At 45.1% G+C, this 19,560-nt stretch overlaps 1 protein-coding gene across 1 annotated transcript in view; it reads left to right on the forward strand.

The window, feature by feature from the left end:
- The window catches only part of LOC144494706 (MOB kinase activator 3B), a 133,035-nt gene that overhangs the window by 70,368 nt on the left and 43,107 nt on the right, over window positions 1–19,560 (forward strand). Inside the window, exon 2 of the mRNA XM_078213910.1 lies at window positions 9,702–10,260. Coding sequence (XP_078070036.1) covers window positions 9,843–10,260 — 418 coding nt within the window. The 5' untranslated portion in view covers window positions 9,702–9,842. The remainder of the gene's footprint in view (window positions 1–9,701; window positions 10,261–19,560) is intronic.

Here is a 19,560-nt window from a genome sequence, read left to right on the forward strand (position 1 = left end):
ACTCTATGGCCAGAGTTTTACTGTCCCCCCCGCGCGGGAATTGCAGTGGGCGAGGGGCGGACCATGGAAAGGTCCTTTGACCTCGGGTGGGATTTTATGGTTTTGGGACGAGCGAGACTGTAAAATCCCACGCCTTAACCTCTACCAGTTGGTCATTAAGATACGGAGGTTCACACATATGCAGGTCGTTGGTATATAAAAGTCACTCTTTGGTTTTATCTGCATTGATCTGCAGAGCACTCAATTCTGAAGGGTGGCAGCATAATCAAAGTAATTTCCTTCAATTGTCATTTTATCTTTGAAAAATAGTCCCACCAAAGGCATATCATCTGCATAGTAAAATAAATAAGTGTTAGTTCCTGTGGTTTTTATCTCGTTGGATATATGGAAAGCAACAGAGGTGATAGGACACAGCCCTGAGGAATACCTGTGTTTAAGATCAGTTCATCAGATAAAAAGCCATTCAAAGTTAATTTATTTGTCACAAGTAAGGCTTACATTAACACTGCAATGAAGTTACTGTGAAATTTCCCTACTCACCACATTCCGGCGCCTGTTTGGGTCAATAATCCTAACCAGCATGTCTTTCAGACTGTGGGATGAAACCGGAGCACCCGGAGGAAACCCACGCAGACATGGGGAGAACGTGCAAACTGCACACAGACAGCGACCCAAGCCAGGAATCAAACCCGGGTCCCTGATGCTGTGAAGCAGCAGTGCTAACCACTGTGCTATCATGCTGCCCATAAAAACACGTTGAGGCTGGTCGGTAAGAAAATCCCTGGTCTAATGGATCGGGCCCTGTTATGTAATTAAAGTGGCTGCATCTCTTCTGGTACGACGTCACGTGATCTGTAGTGACGTAATCAGAGAGATTCATGGGCTTCTGTGGCTCCTCCATCTTGGACCTGGAACAAGCAACATGTGGTTCTAAAGATAACTCTCACAACCCATAGGGCCCTTTGTTCCTGAATCTTCCCTTCCATGTGGAACGAGAGCAAAGCTGACTGACAGCCAGTTGGGAAGAAATACTTTGTGCTTTTCAAGATATGGAGAAGGAAAGTGAGAAACTCATCATCTTGAGGGTTAGTGGAATGCTCACACTGGTGCCATTAGTTAGATACTTGTTCTGTGTAGGGGTGTTGCAGTATTGGCAAGTTGTGTCCTGAAATTCAGGCGCATTTTCACACCCGCAGCCGAACCTCCATTTCGGAATAGACCATGGTTTTACTGAAATTGGCATTTCAATGATTATCCATGAAGGGTTTTTTAAAAAGTCTTTACTTAATGATTAGTGTAAATGCAATGGTCTATATTTCATTAGGTTATAACCCTGTTTAAGATTCTGTTCCTATGGTGCATTAGGCATTTAATGTATTCTTCACAATATTTAATTAACACTCAAGCAATCCTTGAAAGGTTTGACAGCGAAAATGTGTGTTGTGATGAATTGAAAGGTACCACTTTATAATCCCTGCATATTATTGGCTTTTTAAACTTAAGTTTTATTCCTTGGCCAATTCTCCTTCTACAGTGTATTAAAAGTATTGATTCTCATTTGGGCAAGTATTGCACAGTGTGTCCTCCCCCTACATTAGCCTTGCCATTGTGGGGGTGCAAAATTTGTAGGGGTGAGATGATGTGGAGATGCCGGCGTTGGACTGGGGTGAACACAGTAAGAAGTCTCACAACACCAGGTTAAAGTCCAACAGGTTTATTTGGTAGCAAATACCATAAGCTTTCGGAGCAGTGCTCCGAAAGCTTATGGTATTTGCTACCAAATAAACCTGTTGGACTTTAACCTGGTGTTGTGAGACTTCTTACTGGGGTGAGATGACCCAGCCAAGTTTAGTCCTGGCCTGATGTGACAGTCGCTGGGTACCTGTTGAGGGCATGGAGAGCAGGGTGAAAGAATGTGATTATGTCTATTTGCTTGAGTGAATCTGGCTAGGCGGAATGGGCTGCTTCTGTGATGTATTTTCCTTCTAGTTTTATGTATGCATTAAAAAAAAGCAACTTTTCCAGCCGGTATTCAAATCACTTGAACCAGGAGGATCCCAAGCTGGTCCCAGGTTTTTGAATTCATGGATCATAACCTGGATGGTGAGGTGTTACAGTTAGTGGCAGCATTCTTGATTTAGGCAGAAGATCATTGGCAAGAGTTCCTGCTCCTGGCTGCTATTCACTGACAATTGCTGTCATGTTGGGTGAGAATTTGCTTTGGTTTTCATTGCCCCTCATGGCTGAATTACTTGCTGCATTTCATCAAGGGTGAATTGTGAAAAATGTTCATTTGGGCACCGGTGGAACTTTACTTCTGCTAAAACGCAATCCACAATGTGCTATAAAACAGTTTGACTTTGTGCATATCTCCAGGCTCTCTACTCCCTCGACTCCTTTGTCTTGTGCTTGACATTGCCCTGTTCCTGTTCCTCCATCAGCAGAGAAACATTCTCCCTCAGAGCAGGAGCCTGAAGCATTCACACAGGTTGCTGAGTGTTGATGTTGACAGATCAGCCAAGTTCCCAAACACGACCCCCACTGCCTCTCAATATGAGGGAATCGCTTTACAGCTGCCAAATGATGTGGAACAACAAATTGGTGATCAAAGCTGCCACTTCACAAGCCCATGTGCAGAGGTGGCACAGTGCAACTTTCATCAAGCAATGTGTTAATGATTTCATTTACAATTCCCATCACATTAGCAGAAGATTGAAAAATAATGAATTCCATTGCAAATGCAGAACACAATTGAATACTGGAAGACCCAACAAAAGAAGGAAGCAAAATGCAGATGAGATATTTGTCTTCAAGTATCTTTATTAAATCTCTTTATCAGAACTTTATCTTTCAGCTGGTATTTGGTGGGAAGTCTCTCGCTTTGTATGTGGCCCTTTGGATTTGCTCAGAGATGCGGCACGGTAGCACAGTGGTTAGCACTGCTGCTTCACAGCTCCAGGGACCTGGGTTCGAATCCCGGCTTGGGTCACTGTCTGTGTGGAGTTTGCACATTCTCCTCGTGTCTGCGTGGGTTTCCTCCGGGTGCTCTGGTTTCCTCCCACAGTCCAAAGATGTACGGGCTCGGTTGATTGGCCATTCTAAATTGCCCCTTAGTGTCCCAGGATGCATAGGTTAGAGGGGTTAGTGGGTAAATATGTAGGGGTAGGGCCTGGGTGGGATTGTGGTTGGTGCAGACTCGATGGGCCGAATGGCCTCTTTCTGCACTGTGGGATTCTATGATTCTATGCTTCTGAAGAGGACATGTTTGTATTTTAGGAGCAGCAGCAAGTAGTTCAGCAACATATTTTATACGAGGACACTGAAAATCTGCAATTGAGTGTCTGGCAGCCTCCACCACCATATTGAGTCTGATGCTTTTTATGGAGCAGTTGGCAGGAAATGGCCATTTGCCAGAATTTAGGTCAAACTTTGACATGGAAGAGGTCCAGGCTGAATTCCATTATTTTAAAGTTATCCACAGAATACTCCTGAAAATATTTGTGTTTGTTTTAATTCCAAATTTTTCTATCCTACAATATAGAAACTTAAATATAATATATTATATATAAGTCTCTATATTCTAATATATGTAGAATTCTATTGCATTGTCTGAAGAATGATTCAGTATGGAATATCCCAAACAGAGATTTATGACTGTATCAGGTGAATTGGTATTCTGCCTAATTCCTGAATTTGAGAAGCGTGACACTTTCTGTGGCTGCCTAAGCAACAGTCAAGGATAACACAAATTAATTGCAATATTTTTATTCCCTGGGGGAAGTTGAAAAATCACCATGAATGACCCAAGTCCAGAGTGCAGGTCACTATTGAGTTAGAAAAGATAAAGCAATGAGATAAATGTTGGAGTAGCAATTTAAAATAGTCAAATCCAGGTTTTAAAGGCTTGTGGATCTTAGTTGAAAACATAGAACATAGAACATAGAAAGCCACAGCACAAACAGGCCCTTCGGCCCACAAGTTGCGCCGATCACATCCCCACCTCTAGGCCTATCTATAGCCCTCAATCCCATTAAATCCCATGTACTCATCCAGAAGTCTCTTAAAAGACCCCAACGAGTTTGCCTCCACCACCACCGACGTCAGCCGATTCCACTCACCCACCACCCTCTGAGTGAAAAACTTACCCCTGACATCTCCTCTGTACCTACCCCCCAGCACCTTAAACCTGTGTCCTCTCGTAGCAACCATTTCAGCCCTTGGAAATAGCCTCTGGGAGTCTACCCTATCCAGACCTCTCAACATCTTGTAAACCTCTATCAGGTCACCTCTCATCCTTCGTCTCTCCAGGGAGAAGAGACCAAGCTCCCTCAACCTATCCTCATAAGGCATGCCCCCCAATCCAGGCAACATCCTTGTAAATCTCCTCTGCACCCTTTCAATGGCTTCAACATCTTTCCTGTAATGAGGTGACCAGAACTGCGCGCAGTACTCCAAGTGGGGTCTAACCAGGGTCCTATAAAGCTGCAGCATTATCTCCCGACTCCTAAACTCAATCCCTCGATTAATGAAGGCCAGTACGCCGTACGCCTTCTTGACCGCATCCTCCACTTGCGAGGCCGATTTAAGAGTCCTATGGACCCGGACCCCAAGGTCCTTCTGATCCTCTACACTGCTAAGAATGGTACCCTTCATATTATACTGCTGCTTCATCCCATTGGATCTGCCAAAATGGATCACCACACACTTATCCGGGTTGAAGTCCATCTGCCACTTCTCCGCCCAGTCTTGCATTCTATCTATGTCTCGTTGCAACTTCTGACATCCCTCCAAACTATCCACAACACCACCTACCTTGGTGTCGTCAGCAAACTTACCAACCCATCCCTCCACTTCCTCATCCAGGTCATTTATGAAAATGACAAACAGCAAGGGTCCCAGAACAGATCCCTGGGGCACTCCACTGGTCACTGACCTCCATGCAGAGAAAGACCCCTCCACAGCCACTCTCTGCCTTCTGCAGGCAAGCCAGTTCTGGATCCACAAGGCAACAGCCCCTTGGATCCCATGCCCTCTCACTTTCTCAAGAAGTCTTGCATGGGGGACCTTATCGAACGCCTTGCTGAAGTCCATATAGACCACATCCACCGCTCTTCCTTCGTCAATGTGTTTGGTCACATTTTCAAAGAACTCAACCAGGCTCGTAAGGCACGACCTGCCCTTGACAAAGCCGTGCTGACTACTTTTGATCATACTAAACTTCTCTAGATGATCATAAATCCTGTCTCTCAGACATAGCCTGAAGGAATGAAGGAGGTTGGCAGATTCGATTGTTTGGAACATGTAAATCTGAGGGCCATCAGCATTTGAAGAGTACACACAGAGAAGCTTGGAAACTCTCAGCAACTCTCAGCACGGTGGCACAGTGGGGGCAGCACAGTGGCACAGTGGTTAGAACTGCTGTCTCACAGCTCCAGGGACCTGGGTTCGATTCCAGCCTCGGGTCACTGTCTGTGTGGAGTCTGCACGTTCTCCCCGTGTCTACGTGGGTTTCCTCCGGGTGCTCCGGTTTTCTCCCACAGCCCAAAGATGTGCAGTTAGGTTGATTGGCCATGATAAATTGTCCCTTACTGTCCCAGGATGTGTAGGTTAGAGGGATTAGCGGGTAAATATGCGGGGATATGGGGGTAGGGCCTGGGGTAGGATTGTTGTCGGTGCAGACTCGAAGGGCTGAATGGCCTCCTTCTGCACTGTAGGGATTCTATGATTCTCTATGATCAGGCAGCATCTGTGGGGAGAAAAAAATGTCATCACATCAGACCAGTGACCTTTCATCACCCTCACCAGTTCTGTTTCTAAACTCATTTTAAAAAAAAATAAGCATCCTCCTGAATTAATTAATGTAAAAAAAATTAAAACTCCTTCACACTCTCTTTCACTGAATTGTTCTGGCCTTTGGTACACTTGAAACTGATTTATTTATTGACTTACTGCAAATGCTGGAGGGAGGTTGTATGGACTCGCCACGTTAAGTCTGTTTCTCTCTCCACAGATGCTGCCAGGCCTGCTGAGTTTTTCCAGCACTTTCTGTTTTTATCTCATTGAGCTGTCTGATTTGCCTTCTTGTTGTGTTATAAGGGGACTGTGTAAGTTACTGCAAGACAATTATTTGTATTTTGGAAGAAAACACATTCTAATTTGTATACCTTACCTTTGTTATAAGGCCACTGAACCTTGACTGCCAGGGTGGCATGATGGCACAGTGGTTAGCACTACTGCCTCACAGCACCAGGGACCCAGGTTCGATTCCAGCCTCCGGTGACTGTGTGGAGTTTGCATGTTCTCTCCGTGTTTGCGTGGGTTTCCTCCGGGTGCTGTGGTTTCCTCCCACAGTCCAAAGATGTGAAGGTTAGGTGAATGGCCATGCTAAATTGCCCCTTAGTGTCCAAAGATGTGTAGGTTGGGTGGATTAGCCATGTGTTATGGTTCAGGTCAGAAACTGCAACGTGTTTTATGGAGCCCGCTTGGATCATAAGTTTTGCATCTTGAATGTGGCGAGGATAAGCATGATAGGTTTCACTTCAGGGATGATTCGAATGACCCACTAGGGAGCTTTTATCAAACAAAGTTTATTTAAGAATATAGTTAACATGCGGAGTAAAAACATTAGCAAGAACGTTTATCAATTACAAACAAGAAACAAAACAACCATGATAATGTATAACCCTTAATGAATATAGGAGCTGTCCCAATCAAACCAATCCCATAAACGAGACCCTTCAAACAGGTTTAATACAGCATAGACTAATGCTCATGTAATACTGGAATTGAGTCTTTGGAGGAAGTCTGCAGTTCTCTGGATAGACTCCGAACAGTTTGCAATTAGAACAGCTTCCCAAAACACCAGGGGCTCCAGGCAAACCACCAACAGCAGCAATAAAAGGACATCTCCAATTAGGTTGATTGGCCATTCTAAATTGGCACTTAGTGTCCTGGGAGCGCAGGTTAGAGGGATTAGCGGGGTAAAAATGTGGGGTTACAGGGATAGGGCCTGTGTGGGATTGTTGTTGATGCAGACTTGATGGGCCGAATGGCCTTCTTCTGCACTGTAGGGATTCTATGATTGTATGAACAGCAGATTCCCCCCTTCAGAAAGGTAAGACTCTGCTTTCAGATGACCAACAGAATTTCCAAAACCAGGGAGAGAGAGAGAGACTTCTTTTCAGCTGGCTGTCCCTTCTAAAACTAAAACCTCTAGCTCCCAAACTGAAAATGAAATAAACTCCTATCACCTGACCTGCCAGCCAGTTTTTCTCCAAACGATGCAGAGTCATAAACACCTCAGTAAAAATAAACAAACCCCTGTTTATTCAGCAATAAAAGAACATCTCCAGTCAAGCCGGCAATAATGACATCAGCTAAGGCTGTGAGATGCAGAGAGCATGATTTAAAGAAAATCTCTTAAAGGTACACTAACATCACACGTGGTAAATGCTTGGGGTTTTGGAGTGGGTGGGGGTGGAGGCTTGGGTAAGGTGCTCTTTCGGAGAGTGGGTGTAGACTTAATAAGCCAAATGGCCTCCTTCTGTAGGGATTCTATTCTATGTATCTTCTGTCTTTTAGCGCTTTTGACAGTCATATGTGGATCTTTATGGATTGCAGGTTGCTGCATTATGAAGGATAGTGTGTGATGAAAGTACTGTGTAGTCTAATTGATGTAAGCTGACATTTGACTAACCCCTGGTTTTGAATTACATTAATATGACCTGACAGAGAGCACCTCAGCTTCACAGATGCTGTGACTCAGCAGCTTGTGAAGAATGGCATTGTGTTGAAATTGAACCACACACCCTGCATCAAAAAATCTATACACCCAGAGTTTTGAGTATTAATATCAATTTAATACCCCTAATATGCCTAAATAGTGCAGGATGCCAATAATCCAGAACAAAGTGCTTCTTCAGACAGCAGAGGAGTGGAAATTGTGATGTAATTAAGTAAAATGGACATCGGAGAACAGCTTGAATATCAGTTACAAAATCGTAAACAGTTCAGAAAGCAAATGAGCAAAAGAAAACCATGCCGAAGCTTTGTCTGTGTAAGGTATTTGCCAGGTAATTGGTGACATACATTACGACAAAGCATCAATTACAAGAAATGTTATCTGGAGTAAAACTGAACATCCTTTCCTCGAGGTATTGGAGCTAATCTGCTGTTGTTTCTCTAGACTTTTTTGAATGCTCCTTGAGTGGTGAACATTCAAATTGCGAAAACCAGGTCCCTTGTTTATTTATAGCTTCAGTTCGGTTCGAGAAGCCAGATTCACATGATGGACTAGATTCATCTCCTGGTTCTCACCTACTCCCATCCCATGAACCAGTTTGTGACTGGAGCACTTGAGAAATCCATGTCCTGGACAGACCCTTATGGAATTTCAATAACATTGCAGTGAGTGACGCTTGTACAAAAACTGGCAAAGATTATGTGCTATTCATTCTGCTCCTAGATTTAGTCTCTAGTGTTTTTATTTTCACAATATTTAATAAGGCCTTTTTTAGAAAACCCTGGGTGGGAATCTTTCCGCCCCGCTGCACTGGTCGAGGAGTGTAGCGGGGCAGGAAATATGAGCGCGATGCGAAAAATTGGATTCGTGCCTGGTTTCTCGCCTCTCGCGATATTGCCGGCCCTGTCCTGCCGGTGAAATCAGTCCCGCACCCAGGAAGGGCGAGAGGCTGATTTAAATAATAATAATAACATGCTATGCAGGCCATTAATAAGCTCGGGAAGCAATAGTCCAGGCTCACATACTTTTCCTAATTTACTGTTGCAGGTCCTCACTGGCGAGGATCACAGATGGTCCCCACCAACGAGAACCAATTGTGATGGCCTCATTGGTGGGGCCGAAGGCAGTTGAAGTCCTCCAGGTGGTTGGGGCAGGGCCAGGCAGTGCCCCTGCGGTAGTGCCAGCCTAGGACCCTGGCAGTACCAGCCTGGCACCTTTGCATGCCAGCCTGGCACCCTGGCACTGCCCACCGGGCACCAGGCATTGCCAAGGGCTTGGGGACTAAGTGGGCAGGGTCTGATGGCAGGAAGTGGGGGGAAATCTGTAGGAGGGGGGGAACTCTGCATCGGGGTGGGAGCTGGTCAGCAGGGCTAGTGATCAGGGGTTTGCTGCTAGCGGTCAAGAGTTGGGGTGCTGGTGATTGGGGGGGGAAATCTGGTTTTCCGGCATGATTAGGCTCCATCCACTCCCTCTACTGGCAGGAATCACATTACAGACCGTATTGCACAAAGTGTCGTAAATTGCAACCATTTACCTTTCATTTCCTCACCCGTTCGACACTTAGAATTTTTCTGAGAAAACTCCACCCCTTATGTCTGCTGTTTGAATAGTTAAATGTAAGGTCATGTCTTTTCAATAATATTTGCATGCACAATTTTGAATTTTTAAAATTGTTCAAATATTGTTCCAGCTGGTATGTCAGTTTTAATAAGTTTGCTTGCTTTTTGAATCTCGTTAAATGTTGCACAAGATTGTGTTGGCTTGAAAATTTCACCCAATGATCCAATTATTTTTGATTTGGAAAGTGGTCCTGATTTTTGTGATTAAAGGGAACACAATTGCTAACCAATCATAAAGCAGTAAGCAGGAATTTAAACACATGTTTAGAATAACTTGTACTGTTAATAACACTCTTGTTTTAAACTATTTCCCCCTGACCCCACCACAACTCCTCAAATAGGAAACACCGCCTCCTTAAAAAGCTGGTGGAAGGAAAAGGTCTAAGCGTTTTGGGGATTTACAGAATATTGGACCAAGAAATTATAGAAGACTAAAGTGTGGCTGTTCAGAGTTTATTGGGTGAGGCAACTGACAGCTGACCATGTCCACAGCTTTGAAGCAGGTGTTCAATAAAGACAAGACCTTTCGGCCAAAGAGGAAATTTGAACCAGGAACTCAGAGGTTTGAACTCCATAAGAAAGCACAGGCCTCCTTAAGCTCAGGAGTGGACCTGAAGGGAGCAGTCCAACTCCCGACTGGTGAAGACCTTAACGACTGGATTGCAGTTCATGTGGTGGACTTCTTTAATCGCATCAATCTGATCTATGGGACGATATGTGAGTTCTGTACCGACAGGAGCTGCCCTATCATGTCAGGAGGACAGAAGTATGAGTACCGGTGGCAGGATGACCATAAATACAAAAGACCCACTGCCCTCCCAGCTCCCCAGTATATGAGTCTCCTGATGGATTGGATTGAGGTCCAAATCAACAATGAAGAAATTTTCCCAACAAGCATTGGTGAGTTATCTTTTACGTCACGGCTCGGTGGCACAGTGGTTAGCACTGCTCCCTCACAGCGCCAGGAACCCAGGTTTGATTCCTGGCTTGGGTCACTGTCTGTGTGGAGTTTGCACATTCTCCCCGTGTCTGCATGGGCTTCCTCCGGGTGCTCCAGTTTCCTCCCCAGTCCAAAGATGCGCGGATTAGGTAGATTGGCCATGCTAAATTGCTCCTTCGTGTCAGGGGGACTAGCTAAGGTAAATGATTCAGGGGAGGGAATGTACTCCAGCAGGAGGATATGGGGAGCAACTTTAACTTCACTTGCTCATCAAAAAACTGATATGGTTGGTTGGAATGTAATTTGACGTTCTGTCTGATTTTACTCCCCACTAAAGCCATCAGAAAGTAAAATTGGATCATGTGTGAAAATGGCATTCCGCCCAATCCCGTAGGATGTAAACTCAGCCGGTTACATTACCCGTTGTCTCTGGATACAGCTCTGCTTTTCCGACTGATATTAGTGCCAAACAAATGAATAGAAAATTGTGGGAGTTTGCCGAACTGTGAGATCACTTGGTGAAGCTCCCCAATATTCGCAAACATTCTGAAAATCAGCTGCTGGAATGTTATTAGTTGTGTACGTTTGTTGAAACAGTAAAGCATTTCCAAAGCTATTCTACACTTTTGAAACAATGTTGGATTTGAATGATGGAGACACTGCAATAGCATGCAGCTGACAATAGATTCTTGATCCAAGGACACATTGCTGATTGTCCAATCATTGATTACAGCTATTTAAAGAACATAAGAACATAACATTTTCAAGAGAGGAGGGCACCTGTACAAGGACGGGTCACAACTAAGTTGGAAGGGCACGAATATCCTGGCTGGGAGTTTTGCTAGTGCAGCTCGGGTGGGTTTAAACGAATATGGCAGGGGGGGTGGGGATCAAAAAATTATGTCTACAAGTGTAGAGGCTGGGGACGAGCTTGGGGGCCAGGACAAGGCTGGCAAAGAAGAAGAGCACTCTGGGGGAGGATGACCTCACTGGGCCTGGAGGTCTGGAGTGCATCTACTTCAAGGCAAGGAGCGTAGCAGGTAAGAAAGACGAACTTAGGACCTTAATGCTTACGAGGAATTTGGATGTGGTTGCGGTGACAGAGACTTGGTTGAAAGAGGGACGGGACTGGCAGCTGAATATTCCGGGGTACAAGTGTTTTAGGTGAGACAGAGGAGGGGCCAAAGGAGGTGGGGGAGTAGCAGTATTAGTTGGAGAGCATATTACAGCGGTGCAGAGGGAGGACAATTCAGAGGGGTCGTGTAACGAGTCACTGTGGGTGGAGCTCAGAAACAGGAAGGGCGCAGTCACTATGTTGGGGGTATACGACAGGCCCCCCAACAGCCCAAGGGAAGTGGAAGAACGGATATGTCAGGAGATAATGGATAGGTGCAGGAAAAATAGGGTTGTTGTAGTGGGAGACTTCAATTTCCCTGGTATAGACTGGAAATCGCGTAGGGCTGGGAGTCTGAATAGGGAGGCATTTGTAAAATGCGTACAGGAAGGTTCTTTGGAACAATATGTAGATAGCCTGACTAGAGAGGGGGCTATACTGGACCTGGTACTGGGGAATGAGCCCGGTCAGGTCTTTAAAGTTTCGGTAGGGGAACATGTGGCAAATAGTGACCACAATTCTGTTAGCTTTAGGATAGTGATGGAAAAGGATGAGTGGTGTCCCAAGGGTAAGGTGTTGGATTGGGGGAAGGCTAACTTTAGTGGGATTAGGCAGAATTTGGCAGCTGTTGATTGGGAGAGGCTGTTTGAGGGTAAATCCACATCTGGCATGTGGGAGTCTTTTAAGGAACAGTTGTTAGGGCTGCAGGATAGGCATGTGCCTGTAAAAAAAAAAGTAGGATAGGAAGGGTAGGATTCGAGAACCGTGGATAACCAGGGAAATTGAGGGATTGGTCATAAAGAAAAGAGTGGCGTACGTTAGGTCCAGGCAGCTAAAAACGGAGGGAGCTCTGGAGGAGAACAAAGAAAGTAGGAAAGAACTCAAACGAGGAATTAGAAGGGCAAAAAGGGGTCACGAAATGTCCTTTGCAGACAGGATTAAGGAGAATCCCAAGGCATTTTATTCGTACGTTAGGAGCAAAAGGGTTGTCAGGGAAAAAATCGGACCTCTCAGGAACAAAAGTGGGGAATTATGCTTAGAGCCCAAAGAAGTAGGGGAGATCCTAAATGAATACTTTGCGTCGGTATTCACAAAGGAGAGGGATGTGTTGACTGGGAGTGTCTCGGAGGGGAGTGTTGACCCGTTAGAGAAAATCTCCATTACAAGGGAGGAAGTGTTTGGTTTTTTAGGGAATATAAAGACTGACAAATCCCCAGGGCCTGATGGAATCTATCCCAGGCTGCTCAGGGAGACGAGAGATGAAATCGCTGTGCCTCTGACACAAATCTTTGTCTCGTCACTGGACACAGGTGAGGTCCCAGAGGATTGGAGGAGAGCTAATGTGGTCCCATTATTTAAGAAGGGTAGGAAGGATAACCCGGGAAATTATAGGCCGGCGAGCTTGACGTCCGTGGTCGGGAAGTTGTTGGAGAGGATTCTTAGAGATAGGATGTATGCGCATTTAGAAAGGAATAAACTCATTCACGATAGTCAGCATGGTTTTGTGAGAGGGAGGTCATGCCTCACTAACCTGGTGGAGTTTTTTGAAGAAGTGACTAGAATGGTTGACGAGGGAAGGGCCGTGGATGTCATCTATATGGACTTTAGTAAAGCGTTTGACAAAGTCCCTCATGGTAGGTTGGTGCAAAAGGTTGGATCTCATGGGATAAAGGGGGAGGTGGCTAGATGGGTGGAGAACTGGCTTGGTCACAGAAGACAGAGGGTGGTAGTGGAAGGGTCTTTTTCCGGCTGGATGCCTGTGACTAGTGGTGTTCCGCAGGGCTCTGTATTGGGACCTCTGCTGTTTGTGATTTATATAAACGATCTGGAAGAAGGTGTAACTGGGGTGATCAGTAAGTTTGCGGATGACATGAAAATGGCTGGACTTGTAAATAGTGAGGAACATTGTCAGAGGCTACAGAAGGATATAGATAGGCTGGAAATTTGGGCAAAGAAATGGCAGATGGAGTTCAATCCAGATAAATGCGAAGTGATGCATTTTGGTAGAACTAACGTAGGGGGGGAGCTATATGATAAATGGCAGAACCATAAAGGGTGTAGATACGCAGAGGGACCTGGGTGTGCAAGTCCACATATCCTTGAAGGTGACGTCTCAGGTGGAGAAGGTAGTGAAGAAGGCATATGGCATGCTTGCCTTTATGGGACGGGGCATAGAGTATAAAAGTTGGGGTCTGATGTTGCAGTTGTATAGAAAGTTGGTTTGGCCGCATTTGGAATACTGCGCCCAGTTCTGGTCGCCACACTACCAGAAGGACGTGGAGGCTTTAGAGAGAGTGCAGAGGAGGTTTACCAGGATGTTGCCTGGTATGGAAGGGCTTAGTTATGAGGAGAGGTTGGGTAAACTGGGGTTGTTCTCACTGGAAAGACAGAGGATGAGGGGTGACCTAATAGAGGTGTATAAAATTATGAAAGGCATAGATAGGGTGAACGGTGGGAAGCTTTTTCCCAGGTCGGTGGTGACGTTCACGAGGGGTCATAGGTTCAAGGTGAGGGGGGGCGGTTTAACACGGATATCAGAAGGACGTATTTTACACAGAGGGTGGTGGGGGCCTGGAATGCGCTGCCGGGCAAGGTTTAAGACTTATCTAGATAGCCACATGAACGGAGTGGGAATGGAGGGATACAAAAGAATGGTCTAGTTTGGACCAGGGAGCGGCGCGGGCTTGGAGGGCCGAAGGGCCTGTTCCTGTGCTGTATTGTTCTTTGTTCTTGTTCTTTGAGTAGGATTTGCCATTTAAAGTAAAGTAAAAGTAAAGTTTATTTACTAGTCACAAGTAGGCTTACATTCTCACTGCGATGAAGTTACTGTGAAAATCCCCTAGTCACCACACTCCGGCGCCTGTTCGGGTACACTGAGGGAGAATTTAGCACGGCCAATGCACCTAACCAGCATGTCTTATGGACTGTGGGAGAAAACCGGAGCACCCGGAGGAAACCCACGCAGACACAGGGAGAAAGTGCAAACTCCACACAGACAGTGACCCAAGCCGGGAATTGAACCCAGGTCCCTGGCGCTGTGAGGCAGCAGTGCTAACCACTGTGCCACCCGTACCACCCCTTGACCTCTTGAGCTTGCTCCGCCATTCAATAAGATCACGGCTGATCTTTTCATGGACTCAGCTCCACTTACTCGCCTGCTCACCATAACCTTTAATTCCTTTACTGTTCAAAACGTTATCTATCTTTGCCTTAAAAACATTCAACAAGGCAGCCTCAATTGGTTCACTGGGCAGGGAATTCCACATATTAACAACCCTTTGGGTGAAGAAGTTCCTCCTCAACTCATGTTATCCTCCTCAACTTGATTACATTTTAAAATGGTTTGAAATGCTGTGCTGCATTTAATTCTGAGAGTCTCTTGAACATTGAGTAAGCAAATTCAGGAATTAATTTCAAATTAACCGCAGGTAGAGGCTACCCAGGTGAGGGGATTGGAATTTAACTAGACTGTAGATGAAATCTTAACTGGCCATGCCTGTCCTGAATTTTAATTGAGCCTCCATTCCTGCATCTTGGGTGCAAGAGATAGGAACAATATCACTGAACACTGTGACCCAACATAATAAGAGCAAAATAATGCAGATGCTGGGAGTCTGAAATAAAAACAGAAAATGCTGGATGAACACAGCAGGTCTGGCAGCATCTGTGGAGAGAAACCCAGTTATCGTTTCGAGTCGTGACCCAACAGTTCACATCCAAATAGTGTTCAATTTTTAAAATCTCCCTTCAGTTGAAAATTGAGAATGTTTGGTAACTGTACACAAGACAGGAATTGGAACAGATAGCGTATGGCAAACTAATGGCTGTGTGGTACAACTTGTTATGTTATCACTATATTCTAACATAGTTTGTCTTTCATTCCTGGGATTACAAAGCTTCCTAATTGTATGTTTAAACATTGCACTACTTAATGTTCAGTCAATAGGGAATAAATCTGAATGCTTTTTAATTCACTGCGACAACTTTCTTATTCCCAGTCCACCGGTCGTTGTTAGGAGAGGGTATTAGATCAAACACTGTCCACCAAAATGCCATGCAGTCTTGTTAATGGGTGCAAGAGACTACCAACCCTTTAACCACCATCCAAGCAGCTCTTCCCCCTGTGAGCTTCTTCTCATTTTCCAAGATGGCGCGTTGCGCTCAGTGTGGGCCAAGCTGGCATTTCAGCTTTAACACCCTACCTTGATCACCTTGGAAGCTCTTTAGTGTCTAAAGTATTCAGGAAAAGGTGTACCCTTTACATCAGGCCAAGGACTGGGATGATATTTTGATTTGATTTATTATTTTCACATGTATTGGAATACAATGAAAAGCATTGTTTCTTGCGCGCTAAACAGACAAAGCATACCATTCATAGAGAAGGAAAGCAGAGTGCAGAATATAGTGTGACAGTCATAGCTAGGGTGTAGAGAAAGATCAACTTAATGCGAGGTGGCCCATTCAAAATTGGGTGCTTCTGGAATTCAGTATGCATTCCTTCACTCCTTTTGGGAAGTTTAATTTCTGATTCCCTCTTAGTCTTTGATTTAATTTGATTTATTATTGTCACATATATTAGCATACAGTGAAAAGTATTGTTTTTTGTGCGCTATAGACAAAGCATACCGTTCATAGAGAAGGAAACAACAGAGTGCAAAATGTAGTGTTACAGTCATAGATAGGGTGTACAGAAAGGTCAACTTAATGTGAGGTAGGTCCATTCAAAAGTCTGACGCAGCAGGGAAGAAGTTGTTCTTGAGTCGGTTGGTACGTGTCCTCAACTTTTGTATCTTTTTCCCGACGGAATAAGGTGGAAGAGAGAATGTACGGGGTGCGTGGGGTCCTAAATTATGCTGGCTGCTTTGCCGAGGCAGCGGAAAGTGTAGACAGAGTCAATGAATGGGAGGCTGGTTTGCGTTTTGGATAGGGTTACATTCAGGACATTTTGTAGTTTCTTGCGGTCTTGGGCAGAGCAGTAGCCAGACCAAGCTGTGATACAGCCAGAAGGAATGCTTTCTATGGGGCATCTGTAAAAGTTGATGAGAGTCGTAGCTGACATGCCAAATTTTCTTAGTCTTCTGAAAAAGTAGAGGCGGTGATGGGCTTTCTTAAATATAGTGTTGGCATGGGGGGACCAGGACAGGTTGTTGGTGATCTGGACACCTAAAAACTTGAAGCTCTCGACCCTTTCCACTTTGTCTCTGTTGATGTAGACAGGGGCATGTTCTCCTCTATGCTTCCTGAAGTCGATGACAATCTCCTTCGTTTTGTTGACCTGAAGATTGCGACACAAGTAGTTACAATAAGGGAAGGCAATATGTAAGAGTTTGATGTCTGCTGCAGGTTTGCACACACCTGTTGTATAATGTTAAAAAATCGTGTGTCAGAAAATATTGCCCTGTAGCCTGCACTGTGTGTGGGAACACCGGATGCGCAGTCTGTACTAAGCACCAGATCAAGCATTGTTCTTCAATTTAAAAATGAAGCGGATAGAGTAGTGTGAGGTCATTGTTTCAGCAGAGTGCAAGCACAAAAGCTCACAATATAAATAATGCAGCAGATTAAAAGCTGCAAGAGCCAGCCATTGTGCATGGTGAACTTCAGCATCATCTATATATTTGGCACTGACTGCCTCCAGCTCGGTAAATCATTCAAATACGCTCGCTATTTTCAAATAAAAACATGTAGCCAGATTGATCCTTCCAGTGATGTCGGAGGCTTGACTTCCAATTCAAATTAGAACTCTTCATCACTGATTTGGGAAGGTTAAATGTGTTGAAGTTATCTTTGTCAGAGACAATTTCATTAGTCAGTAGAGATACAGCGCTCTACTCCAGGTTTCTGATACTGTGATATGTTATTGTTTAAAGGGAGATGTTTCCAAGCTCAGTAAACTAGGAAAGTAAAATGGGATAAAATTCATTTTCTCTCTTGTTCCAAAGTGATTGTATCAAAATCCATCCTGATTAGTTAAAATACATTCAACAGCTATAAGTGGCATTTTTACAGCTTCTTAATGTTTGAAAATATTTTTCCAAAGCACATTGCAGAGACATAATTAGAAAAAACTCAATGGGAGCCAATAAAGGTGATGATGGAGCGTGTGACCACAAGCTTGGTCAAGAGGGTGGGTTTTATGGCATGGAGGAGGGAGAGAAGTGGTGAGGTTTAGTGAGGGAAGACCAGACGGTGGGGCCTCGATGGCTGAAGGCACAGCTGCCAAACCCTGGGCTGAAGAGAGGGTAGAATCAGGAACATAGCCCAGGGTGGGGTTGTGGTCTATCGTGTTCGAGGAGGTTACAGAAGTGGGTGGAGGCAAGACAATGGGTTAAAGGTGAACATGAGAATTTAGAACTGGGAGCTAATATAGATTCCCGAAGTTGAAAGCAATGGGTGAACAGGAAACAGTGTGCAGACTCGAATATGGCCAGCCTAGTTTGGGGGAGGTGAAGAGTGTGTAAGTCTGTCAGTCAGATGTGACCTTGAGGGGGAGAAAGTAACAAATGTCAAAACATGGAATTGCAGATTCACCTGACCCATCAATCCTGTATCCTGAATTTCCTCATTTGACACTTTTAAAAAAGTTTATTTATTAGTCACAAGTATAGTTACATTAACACTGCAATGAAGTTACTGTGAAATTCCTCTAGTCGCCACAGTCTGGTACCTGTTCAGGTCAATGCACCTAACCAGCACGTTTATTGGAGTGTTGGAGGAAACCGGGGCACCCAGAGGAAACCCATGCAGACACGGGGAGAATGTGCAGACTCCGCACAGACAGTGACCCAAGCCGGGATCAAACCCGGGTGCCTGGTGCTGTGAAGCAGCAGTGCTAACCACTGTGCCATTGTGCCATTGTGTTCACACATTTAATCACATGGAAGAATGTTCTGCAGAAATAATCTGCAAAATTCAATTGAGCGTAACTGTAGAATCTTCATTTTTAATTGTACCTCAACTATATAGTCCCCACCTACTGCTCGTTACTAATCTTCCTCCCTCACACCGCACTCTCCCAGCAAATTGACAGCTGTAGGAGGGGGAAGAGAAATGTGTGGACACTCTTTGACTCAGCATGTTCAAGACAGAAATTGATTGATATCTGGAGACTTAACGACATCAAGGAGTATGGGGATAGTACAGGAAAGATGTAGACAATTAGCCATGGTCTCATTGAATGCTGGAGGAGGCTCAATGGGCCGAGTGGCCTATTCTTGTTCCTACATTCCTATGTTCTTTCTGTAATTCAGGTTTGTTCCTGCTTCCTGGAGGGAGTTGCTGACAGTTCCATGAACGTTGTCGACCTCTGCATGTCACCCATGTGTATTTACTCTTGTGTGAGCTTTCATTGTGATTTTTTTCCCTGCAGTCTTTTGGGGGAGATTGGCACAGCCAAAGCCCAAATCTTTTCTTACCCATTATCAGTACACTCCAGACAGGGGCTATTGGAGGTCAGGAGCTGAAATGCTGATCACAGTTTAGCCCATTCCTAACCCGAGTATCCTGAGAACCTGTGCTGCCTCTACAACTGCTCCCACATCAGAGATTAAGTTGCTTTGCTTGGAGCATCAGTTGAATCTGAGATCCCACTAGACTGACCCCACCCCCACCCTCACCCCCACCCTCACGTCCACCCTCATCTCCATCCTCACCCCCACCCTCACTCCCACTCCACCCTCATTCCCACCCTCACTCTCATCCCCCCCACCCTCATTCCCACCCTCACCCCCACTCCCACCCCCACTCCCACCCTCACCCCCACCCTCATTCCCACCCTCACCCCCACCTCCATCTTCATCCCCATCCCCACCCTCACCCCTACCCCCATCCTCATCCACATCCTCACCTTCAGTAGATAGATGTAAAGAGAGCTCTTTATTGATTATTTATTGAACTCTTTATTCAATTTTCAACTTCCCACTTCTTCCGAGATATTTACCCAGGTCAGCAGGTGAAGGGTGTTATAATGTAACCAATGTTAATATTGGATCTATTATAATGTAACCAATAGTAAGATGCTGTGAGGGTCAGCTGACCAGCTGACCCGGTAGACAATGTAACCAATGATAAAATGATGTGGTGGTCAGCTGACCCAATATAAATAAGAAGCAGATGGGAATTGTGGGGTGCTTGTATGGCCCAGGGT

Source organism: Mustelus asterias, chromosome 6 (assembly GCF_964213995.1).
Source record: "Mustelus asterias chromosome 6, sMusAst1.hap1.1, whole genome shotgun sequence".
Lineage (NCBI taxonomy): Eukaryota > Metazoa > Chordata > Chondrichthyes > Carcharhiniformes > Triakidae > Mustelus > Mustelus asterias.